This window comes from Diplotaxodon limnothrissa, linkage group LG13 (genome assembly GCF_057381915.1).
Source record: "Diplotaxodon limnothrissa isolate DT_005_m linkage group LG13, D_limnothrissa_male_GT1.1, whole genome shotgun sequence".
Taxonomy (NCBI): domain Eukaryota; kingdom Metazoa; phylum Chordata; class Actinopteri; order Cichliformes; family Cichlidae; genus Diplotaxodon; species Diplotaxodon limnothrissa.
In genome coordinates this window covers 6,288,491-6,300,600 of record NC_140608.1, presented here as the reverse complement: position 1 = coordinate 6,300,600, position 12,110 = coordinate 6,288,491, and the positions used below count along the sequence as shown (strand labels likewise).

General features: G+C 38.9%; 1 protein-coding gene across 1 annotated transcript in view; it reads right to left on the bottom strand.

Moving 5' to 3' along the window:
- Window positions 1-6,427: 6,427 nt before the first annotated feature.
- Window positions 6,428-12,110, bottom strand: part of srbd1 (S1 RNA binding domain 1) — a 50,541-nt gene continuing 44,858 nt past the window's right edge. Inside the window, exons 20-21 of the mRNA XM_085369071.1 lie at window positions 8,230-8,414; window positions 6,428-6,720 (exon numbers count right to left, since the gene is read on the bottom strand). Coding sequence (XP_085225197.1) covers window positions 6,428-6,720; window positions 8,230-8,414 — 478 coding nt within the window. The remainder of the gene's footprint in view (window positions 6,721-8,229; window positions 8,415-12,110) is intronic.

Here is a 12,110-nt window from a genome sequence, read left to right as displayed (position 1 = left end):
GTTTATCTATGTTCTTTGAAACATGGATAAACACCACACCCCTAAGATTATAACTCCAGGTTAAATCCATGTCCAGGAAGCACTAGTTTGGGAGCCTATGTCCTTGTGTAATCTGTGTCAAGGAAATTGCTCCCATGTGTGTTAATGCTACTGACAGCACTATTAGGTCTCAGTATTAATGGCTTGCTGTAACACACAGCTAAACAAACAACTGCCAAATCTAGCAAACCCTGTGTGTGCCTTAAGGGGCTCACACAGGACAGGAGATGGTTCTTAATACAGTAGCAGCTGCGCTGTAGCAGAGCGTGGTCGGAAGTGATAATGATTACGACACAACCACATTGCTTTTGTTCTTTTTTGTTTTTTTCTTTCTTTGTTTAAGACAGTTTCAAGGATTAATTTTAGTGTTACAGATCGATTTCCATAAATTAAAGTCCCATAACACCTTTGTGAAATTTCACAAACTATTAAAAGCCCCAGTAGAAAATCTACATTATTTTTTTCCGTGACTAACTGTTGATTTTCCAGATTTTCCAGTGAAAGTTGCCCACAGCCCAGAACAGAATGAGACATCAGTAGCCATTAGTTTACCATTAATTTTCTTGGACATGAAAGTTCCTATTTAACCCCCCCCAAAAGGAAAAAAACCCAAAAATCTATGGTGTCATTAGATCTCATTATTTTGTTCTTAAAAGCTGTACTTTAGATGAGACTGCAGGCAATCCAATGTATAAAATCATATAATCACAGAGACTGGTGGATACAACAGTACATGATGCTAATTAAAATAATCAATGACTTATCCACCTCACTTCAGATAAAATAAAAACAAAAAGAAGGAGAATCATCATGAGCTGCCAGTAACACTACATGCTGCACCTTAAGTGTGAATGAATTCCCTCTAAGTTCCCACTTCCTTCCTCCCAGTGGTCTCAGACTGAGTTCCCAGTGGGATGAACATAAGATATGTCAGTGAGATATACTCATACACTCTCAGTATATGTGTTTGATGTGTTTGTGCGTCATATGTGGAGGAGGGATTGCCTAGACAGTCTGTCTGTATGTGTTTGTGTGAATGCACATGCTTTGACACCATAGGTCTCTATATGAGTGATGTCTTGCCTGTGTCCCACACTTGAGGTTTTGCCTTTAGTAAATCCCCAGAGATGGCAGCCTAACCCAAACATTCAGCTGTCAATCACTTTAAGCACTAACCATGGTCATGACCCGGGAACAGGAAGAGGCCTTGTTATCCCTTACTGTGCTACTCTGGAGGAAGCCATGTATATGGAGCTGTATCTGTGTTTGCCTAACTATTCACCAAAGTGTATGTTTGTGTGTGGTGAGAGTTCAGCATGTACATCCATATACATCCATAAACACATAAACATATTAACTCAATTAGATTTATGCCTGAAATGCTAAAAATGTTAACTGGGACTTCTTTATGTGGAATGTGCCCATTTCTATCCAACAAGAAAAGAACTGTTTCAGTGTTGTTTAAACAGCTTCAGAAGCTGTTACACCTGTATTTTTATGTTTAAAAAAAGAAAGAATAAAAAGCAGTTCAAATCCCTAGTATTATATAACCATTTTAAACGTGTATGTTTGCCGGTGCCAGTTTATTAGATATGATTCATGCAACCAATCTAAAGCATTTGAACTGAGGTTTGAACTGGAGCCAGAAAAAAGCCTAGAGAATGGCTTTAAGGTCATTTCCAGCTGGATCTATGATGATAATAATAATAATAATAATAATAATAATAATAATAATAATAAGCGCCAAACCTGGTCGCATATTTAGCACCAGTGTTTCATTTTGTTATATATTTTTTTTCATCATCTTAGAAATCATCATCTGTTCCTCTGCTGATGTCTAGAGTTCGACTAGGTGGCGCTGACTGAATTTATTTTCTTTGGAAGAAAAATTAAATGGTTCCCTTTTATGTAAGTGTGAAGGACAAAGACTGGGTTGAAAAAAGAACCGCTGTGATATGATATTATCACTGACTGGGATTTTACGTTTTGTCAAGTTAACTAACACGAAGCAAGACAAACTTTGTTGAACTTCCTTTGTAGTGTACCCCTAAGTCAGCTGATGGCTTACGTTAACATCTCTGAAGTTTGCAACCTTCAGTTTTATTCCCTTCAGTGTTAAGCTTCTGTAAATTATTCTGTATTCATAAAACTTAAGAAACGTGTAATGTAAAATTCCCCTTCCCACCTGCCCCTCTTCTTATTCTCGCTATTATTTTTTTTTGCTATGCTCTAGTTGTCTACTTTAAAGGTGCTAATTATGTACTGTGGTCACGCAAAAACAAAAGAAAGGCAATCAAAATATAATTTACTATATTCCACATATATGTGGATAATGTCAAGTGAACACCTGGCACCTATGAAAATATTTATCTAGGCTGGAATCAGTGCTAACAGGACTTTTCTTTTGGCATGCAGTACCCCGTCTGCTGGTAACCTTCCGCTACGTTTCGACTCCAAGAAGATTTAATACTGATTAAAATAAACACACAGTCTTAAGTCATTACCCACTTTATTGAGATAAGTGGTAAGGGTGTTGGAGACTAGGAAATCTAAGTGACATAGCTGTTGTTTAAAGAGCGCAGGGTTGGGAAATGAATATCAGCACGAGACGTGACCCCAAGAAAAAAGAAGAGGGTAAAGGAGGAAGCATAAAAGTGCTTTAGAGATTATTCAGAAGTTAATTTCACTTACTGTTGGCTAATAATCAGGTGGTTACACATTCACTGCCACTTATCTTTCGACTTAGTGGATAAGCCAGCTTAAGCTCCGTTGGTGACATGAAATGCAAAAAGCCAAATCCACATCTCAGTGATGCCCACAGAGTGTGCACAGCTAATGCCGAGGCCTATGTTAATGTTTTATTTAATTTAAAGTGCCTCATACTTTCAGACATTTTCCTTCACTGTCAGTATTTGTATATCAGAGCCTCTAAGTGAATCTCAGCTTTTTGAACATCTTGGTGTGTGATTAACTATGTGAAACCTTGACAAAGAGAGTGTGAGAAAATGAACAGACAAAGAGACAAAAACACATGTACCGTGTGTTTGTCTTTGAGCCAGGGAATGAAATATAGGGCCTGAAGTGTGTGTGACTGAGTGTGTGTGTCCTGGCACGTGTGAGGTGGTGTGTGGGCGTCGAGAGGGAAAGCTCATAAAACCCATGATCACACTGATGAGGTCACAGGGAGTGAAACCGGAGAAAGCCTTTCATTTCCTGTCTCATTCCATCCCTCTCTCTCCTACTTCCATTCATCCATCTCTCCTCTGTCTATACTTTACTTCTGTTTTTCACAAGTAATGCCAAGAGCCAAAGTCTTTCTCACCCCCACGTCTATCTGGAATTTTTCACTGTGTCACCTAAGGTTGGAAAACAGGGATATAAGAGAGAGTTTTGCTTTTTAATCTGCCTGACGTTTGTGTTGAGCTTTAACAAATGAGACAGGAAAATGTAATTCCTGCTTTTCACAAACTCCTTTCACATGTGCTGTGGTTTTTCACACGATGTGTTCACTGTATGGGCTTCAATGGGTAAAAACGTCTGTCAGTTACAAAACTCTTGCACTCTTACCAACTCATTTGGTCTTTCTTAAAACTACAACCAGGAGTTAACAATAAAAAGTATATATAATCCTCCACATGCTCAACTGCCAGGTAATGTCATTTAAGAGGGTTTAATGATTTGACCTTCAGCGGATACAGACGTGTTTAATAAAGTCTACCAGCACCAAATGCCCCAGAAAGTTCTGTTTTATCTACTCCAGTATTTGCATAGTCCCACAAAAATGGAGAGGTGTTAAGCAAAGCTTGATACAATTGCAAGTAACACCAAACCTATGGCACTTTTTACAACTATTATTGGTTATTGGTTGCAAACAGTGATTAAATGTCTATCAGGTGGTCTGAGAAATCTGAGATCAGCAGAGAAAGACATATTTTCTACTCAGTGTTTGCTTAGCAGGATGTATTTACTAGCTGTGAGAACTATTCTCTCTACGCTTTCGATAAATAAAACAAAAGTTCATTTCATATCCACCTGTGCAACAAAATATGCTGAAATGGGCTGTTTCTCTTTGTTAATTTGACTTATGAAACCACAAATAGCCATCATGCTTTATGAGTGAAAGTGTGACACTTGTTCAGCAGCTTTCTTACAATCAATTTTCTTCACATTTCACCAAAACCTCAAGGTACACCTGAGCTCACTCCACAACGCAACAGTCGAGAACCAGTGCAGCAGTGGATAACAGAGAACTACACAACCGCTCCTGCAGATACTCTGCTTCTTATCGCAGATTCATTACTGGTCAGTGTTTGGCAAAAACTCCAAGGTGAGGGAGTAGCTGGCTGCCAGATTGACTGTCCCATCTGTGTGCTCACGTTTAGTACAGGGAGGAAAATTAACGGCAGGAAAGGCAGGAATGGTGCTGAGGGAAGCTGTGTTTACTTTCACAAATAGTTGCGTTCCCCAAGACAAAAACACAGCAACATTAAAACAAGCTACAAGATATGAGATCAAAACAAAGAAAAGCAAATAACTGACAAGAGGAGTTAACATCAAATGTAAAGAGGCACCTTGACTGGAACAAAAAATTCCTTAAAAGTAGAGCGAAGTACAGTAAAAGAGCCTAGTCTGTATTTGTGTGCAGTTTTCGTATATCATCACCAAGCAAACTGCCACTACTGATTAATCTTGATCTAACATCTCTTTGTATTTGTGCGTATAGAATATATTTTATTTGTTCCCCCAAGGGGAAATAGTGAAGCAGCAGTGCTAAGAGTGATTCGGTATTCTGCATCCAGTGTAAGGTTTAGCACAGGGGACCTCAGGCTTTCTCAGAACCATATTTCCATGTATTTTTAAATTTTTTATTTATTCTAGTTTCATAAAAACAAACAAATTAGATAATGTGGATAGGGAGTCTGGGATTAATTTTGAAGCAGCTGATTAGTGTGTGTTTGGATAATTGTGTCTGGGACCAAGCCTAAAAAGCCTTCAGGCTTTACCGCAGTCTGGAATACAGAAACACTCCCACCTCCTCCTGCTATCGCTGCCTCTGCTTCAACAAACCCTCCTTCATTCTGTCTTTTCATGTTTTCCGGTGCACATGGAAGAAAAACTTGCTTCTTTTACTTGTTTTTTTCATCTCTTGATACATAAGGTCCTTGATTTCTTACACCTTCAGTTTCTCCATGCCTCATGCCAGCGTGCTTCACACTCATCCCCCACCTTTACTCGTGCGTCTCCTCATCTCCTCAAAAAAGTGAAGCATATCATATAACACAATTTGCTGAAATTGTTCTTTTTCATCAGGAACACAATATTTATTATTTAGATATAACATATACATACGTATACATATACATATATATATACATATACATATACATATATATATATATATATATATATATATATATATATATATCTATACATACGTGTATAGATATACAGACAGATAGATAGATAGATAGATAGATAGATAGATAGATAGATAGATAGATAGATATGTATAATATTTTAACTTCAAACCATCAACTGCAGATGAAACAGCACTAAGCAGAATTTCAGTCTGTTTGTTCAAATGGTTTTCTTTAAGGTATCCAAAAGTCAATAACAACTGCTAAAATCAGAAGACAAAGAACATAGTGAAGAACTGATTTTTCTTTTATTCAAGTAATAATCCAAGAAAATAATGAGAATACCAAGTATTACAAACAGTAGCAATAGTCGCTCAAGTATGTCGTATTCAGCATTACAAACAACTAAAGTGCAAATAATTGTAATATCATCTCACTAAGCTATCCAATCAGAGTCTTCATTTCAAGATCAGAAAACATATTTCTGCCTTTAGTTCAGCAAACAGGTGTAGTGCTCTGTCCCGAGCAAAGCACCCCCTCTAAATGACAAACAGACTGAGAACAAGTCCCAAATGAAGAGTCCTAACTGTTAAACATGACTTGAAATTTTTGCTTTTATTTCTAAACTTGTAACAGCTGTTCACTGAAATTGATCATTTTAAAACTAGCCAAGTTAGGCACTAGTCACACAGGATTCGAGAGTGGTCGGCAACCATCTGGTGAGCACTGGTCATGGGGGGTAAAATGTGTATTCCCTGACTGGTTGTTAAGTTGTTGCCTGAGGAAATCAATTCAATTCAAGTGTTGGTTGCAGTGGAGAGGCACAGCAAGTTTTACAACAACTCAAATAGTCACTGCCACCAGCCTTCAGGAATTACTTGTCAGTGGGTCACAAAACAGACATTTTACCCTAAGAATCAGAGACTGCCAGGGGGGTCACTGACCAAGGTCTGTGTATCTCAGGCCTTAGCAGTTTAAAACCTGTAATTTTCTGTCACACTTCTAGTGACAATCATAGGTATTAAGTGACTCTATTGCAAGACCCTGATCAGGTCCAGCCCAATCCGTCCCCTCTGAAGGTCAACATTCAGGACCCGGACCTCCACTCGCTCCCCAGGTCCTAGAGCCAGGCTGCGACGACGCTGGCTGACAGGCAGCTTGTCCAGGGTGATGTTGCTCTTGTGGATGAGGCCTGCACGGCCAACGCCAATATCTACAAAAGCCCCGAACAGAGCGGTGTTGTCCACACGGCCTGTCAGCACAGCACCCACCCGCAGATCACTCATGGACACAACGCCCCGCTTAAAGTCCGCTTGTCCAAAATCTGGGAATGACAAAAAGATAGCTAGACGCAAGGTGTGGAGCGATATCAATGACAAAATAATACACAAGTGGCAGACAGTCGAAGTGTTTGGGAGTAAAAAGTGGGATAAGGGAATGCAGAAAAAAATTGTTGATGAGGCAGACATGAAAAACATAACATTTCGAGCAGTCACTCAATACTTGTATCTACATACGTTTATCAGCAGTGTATTAAACCCCACTTTCCACTTTGCCTGCTCATAAGACCTGTTTCCTGTCTGTAACACTAACACAAAGGACTGTGCTCCAGGAAATAGTCCCGTCCAATTATCCTCCCAACAGCACTGATTTCATGCAGTAGTCTTAGCCCATCTGTTTATTCAGCTGAGCACTGGCTATGAGGCCAAGCATAGTGTACTGCAACCGAATAAGGCTAACCTGAGAATGAACTTTGAAGCCGCGTTCCTCAATTTTAAGACAAGTTAGCCAGCAATAAGTGGGTAGACTTGACTTCTTTCCTCTTCACATAAAATAGTATTTAACTAGCCAGTCTGAAAATAATTACTCTTTTGTACTTACATCTTTTTTTCCCTGTTTTGGGGAAGACCGTCAAAGAAAAATATGTTGCACAAATATTAAAGTGCTCTGTGCCATTTTTAATCAGGATTTGAGAGTTGATGCTGACTTATATTTCCTCATTATCAATAAATAGGCTGCTTAATCAAAAACAGAAGAGCAAGAGATGTGTCCTATTTTTTTCCTTGAGAAAACAAATTTGAGCTACAGCAACAGTTTGTAACTATGGATGGGGTTTTAGTGGTATGTTTGTATGTGCCTGAACTGAAGTGTTTCAGATTAAGGAGAAAAACAGAGTTCTTTGTGCATTTTGTATGTGTGTCTCTGCAAAGAGACGCTGCCCAACAACACAGTCTGTTGGACCCATCACACCCTGTCAGAAACACACTGCTTGTATTGTGGGGCTACAGGGAGGAAGCCACAGCACTGTCAGATCCTATCAAGTTACACTGCCAAGACATGCCTATTATAGTAAAGGCAAGAAAAGTCAGTGTGTGTCATAACTAGCAAGATTCTCAAAGAGCTGGATGAATACAAGTTTGATTTTCTATCAGTCAGTGGGGACCTATAAAGGACATCATGAAGGAAAGATGAGAGGCCAAGGGAAGTTACTGTGACTGATAGGCTGCAGATACGTGCAGTCTACAACATTTTTATACGATTCAAAATACTGATAGTTTTGAGATATAAGGAAATAAAAAACATGCATGATCAAGGGTATACATATGTTTCATTGGCTTTCTTCTATTTAAATACCTTTTAAATAACAAAGTCAAAGTAACATTTATGTAAACATATTAATGTCAACATCTCATTTTCCTATTAAAACCAATTTTTTTTAAAAAATGTTTACATGCATTAACATGTTTTTCCTTCAGCATTTTCAACATTGTCCTTTGTATTGTTCTTCTGATTGAATTGATATCAGTATATCAGTGAGTGGCCGGAGTCTTACTTTGTCGTATGTCAAACCCGGGGGGCTGCGTCAGGCCGTCTATAATGAGTTTGAGGGTCTCGGGTGTGGTGTCCAGGGTGCGGGCCAGCTCCTCTACACTGCTTGTCTTAACTTTGTTCTCCACACAGTGTTTCAGGGTTGTACTCCCAATTTGGTCCACACTCCCACCCACAAGAGACAGAAATCTGGACAGGAGAGACGTGCAGAAATTTGAGCTTAGAAATAAAACCACAAACCTACTTGACTTCATAGAGCCTTACCAATAATAGATACTCATTTTTAGGGATTTAGAAATTCAAATATCATTATTATTTACTAGAGTTTAGTGTTCTACCGTTATACTGAAAAGGGAAAATGTTGGGATAATTTATCTATATTTCTAGCAATGTATTCCATAAACTAGCACAAAAAAAATTTGGAAAACGTTTCACCACAATCGCTCACATGATGCTCCATCTCCAGTTTGTATTGCTAATTGCAAAGTGTCGCTACCAGTAGGGGAGTAGTTTTTGCAGACACGGCATTGACTGTGCAAACTACAAACAACCACCAAAGAACTTGCAAGGAGGTTTTTGGTTCTGCACCAAGTAACTCTTTTCAACCAGTTTCACCTTGTGACTACCAGCGAAGTCCAGCAACCACTTGCCAACCAGTCAAGGGAATAAACACCCTTCCATTAGCAACAGAAATTTGCCAGGAGGGGTCACTGACCCATCTCTAGGCTTGCATGACTGGGGTCTAAGAGTAGATGACAAACAGTAAAGGTAAAAACAGAGAAAAAAAAAGATGCTGGAAAAATGGAGGGGAAAAAAAACATATTAAGCTTATACGGGAAAGTGAGCAGGCACTGGGGAAAAATAGGGAGAGCGGCAGAGGTGTGTGAGTAATACGCAAAAAGTTGTGAGTTGTCAAGGTGGAGTTTTCTGTGTTGGATGCAAAAACACATATTTAATTTACCCCTGGTAAATCAGGTAAATCCTCATTGGGCTGTAAACGCTCTGACACCTTGTTTAATGAAACTGCCTCCACTGTGCTAAGGCTGGACTTCGTGTCTGTCAGCCACACTTTTATCACTTGATTCCAGCACGATGTCCCACCACATAATGTCTAGACAGTCAAGTCGCACCATTTCAAATTCACTGAGCCGGAGATATAAATCCAAACTAATTAGTTGCTCTCTGTACTCTAAACAGAAACAGTAACAAATTGGCATTAGAGCCAAAGTAGCGAGCAGGGTTTATGGAAAAAAAAGTGATGTGTGTGTGTGTGTGTGTGTGTGTGTGTGTGTGTGTGTGTGTATTATACATACTGTAAATATTATTTACAACAGGCACTTGGCATATTTGGTGATAGATGTGACTGCATTTGTTTCTATGCATGTGTTCATGTGTGGACCAGCTGGGTAACATCCGTGATAGATGTCGCTCACTGGCAGGCTGACGCCAAACAGACTCAGCAGCTGTCCACGACATGATGGACAGAACAGGTGGAAACACACCAGAACACACACACCAACCTGATTCATACACTGTGTTGTTCAGAAATGTTCATTTGGCAATAGGAGGGAGAGTACCGATGTAACATAAAACAGCTTGTGTACAAACTATGTTTGTGACAGCTGTGCGTCGAGAGGCCCCTGCCATCAAAGTCCCTGTCTAACGCCCAAAAGAGGGAAACAAGCGGACTCGATCTCTCAACACCAGTAAGCTTGATCGGTACAAAATAGTAGCTAAGTATGTGCCAGACATGACTTAGTGGTAAGGAAACAACACCTTCGGACCAAACTGGATATCTGTATAACAATAAGGTCTTCTCTCCTGTGCCTCTTTAATCTTCTTAACTTTCCAACCACATATCTTTTAACAGGAAAAGAAATAGTTGTGTCTTGATTGCTTAGACACATATCATCTAGACCCCCAGTTGGACTAAAGCCAGGAAAAGGCGGCTGACATATAATTTCTTACAGAAAGCAAGCAGGATCATTTGTAAAGCTTTTCTTTGCACAATGCAACCAAGTTTAATTATATCATTAAGTACAATTTCTGATATTTTAACTCTTTATATATATTATAGAGTCATTTAAGTCATGCAGTTAATATACGTTCATATAAGTTTTTTTTCCTGCTCCTTAATTCATATACACTGTGGTAGAAGTTCAAAATCCAAACTAAATGTATGAGCACACTGGTTGAGTAGCAGGAATACTAAAATCTTAAAACCTAAATAAAAGCAAATAGAAGAGCACAGGAGAGATATCTTAGAATAGATTAAGTGGGTGGAGGGCCCTACTTGTAGGTGTGTGTTTCACATTTTATTTTTCAGTGGTGTATGTTAGTATTTAAGGGGTACCGGGAGTCCACAGGCCTCCAACACCGTTGGGTTCATACTTATATAATTGCTACCAACACTGTGCATGTATTTTGGTATGTGTGTGTGAATGTAGCGTTGGGTGGGCTCTAATACAGATTTTGTCCAGGCATACAATCAAGGACCCACTCTGTCTTCAGTTATAGAAATATTAGGCCCTGACTGTTACTTATGAGAACAATATTCATCACACAGTGGAAGCTCGCTGTCTCAAACCAAATTACAATTAAATATTTCACATAATGCACTCACAGAATTAGGCTTCACTGATTTATTTTTTATTTTTTTAAAGGTGGAAAAATCATGTGTGTGCTCTTGTGTTTCTGGTTTTGTGCGCGTGTGTGTATATGGTTACAAAAAAGGGTGGATGTGTAGGCTGTGAGCAGTAATGGAGGATCCAGTTCCACTAATGCGATGAACATGATATTCCTTATACAGCATAAAGACACACACAAACACACACATACACTAACACACACAAGCATTCCTTTACAATTCTCCCTCTAAACCTTGTTTTCACCATTTGTAGGTGAGGAGGAGAGAAAATCTTTGGGGTATCTCAGTGATGCTCTCACAGCTAATAATCTAATCAATTCAAGTTGATTAGATTATTAGTGATTAGTAGCGATTATTAGAGTTCTGATTTTGAGTCAGTATACAAATTAGTGATTTTCCAAGTAACTCTTTGATTATGAATATAACTCACCAAGACTTTTACAGCTATAATCTAAAGGTTTACGTAAAAAGACATCCAAACTAGCCCAATGAGTGATACACTCGTCAAGTAGTATGGTCTATTTCCAGATCACTGTCATACCCTGTGATTTTAAGTTTAGTGGAAGGTTACTTATTTTCTGGTTTGTCAAAATAAAAGAGCAAGAACTGACATGGCTTTTCATGTACTGAAAATCTTTACAGAGACAGCTGATGTGCTGGAAACCACAACACACTTTGGGATACTTTCAGAACCCATACTGAATGGAGTACATTCCCAGACTTGGATTATAATACAGCCATAACACCGGATAATGCATTTGCCAACACAGGATTAAGAATTCTGAACAGCAAGAGAAATAGAAAAGCAGAGAACGATTAGATGTCCAGTGAGAAATTTCAATTGTGGAGTTAAATTCTATGGGAAAAATGCTAAAGATATCTTTAAACGGTTGGTAATTCTGGTTAAAAGAAGTTTTAATGTGAGGCACCATTGAGAAAGTGACAGGGAGGGGCAGTGAGAGAGCTGAAAGTATGGACGAGAAACGTGTCTGCCAAATAAATAAATAAAAATAAAAGAGAAAAACAAATAAATGTAACTAAACGCGTGCAGCTCAAAAAGGAGTGCAGAGGGTATTAACAGAAGAGTAATGTGTGCTCTTATATTTTAAGACCTCTGATCCCCAATACTTCTTTGATGAACTACTCTCTAGTGCAGTCTGTATTGAACACACAGACACTGAAGTAGGAAGTTTCATACACGCAACATCAATCTATCTGCACGTGTGTGCACAGAGATA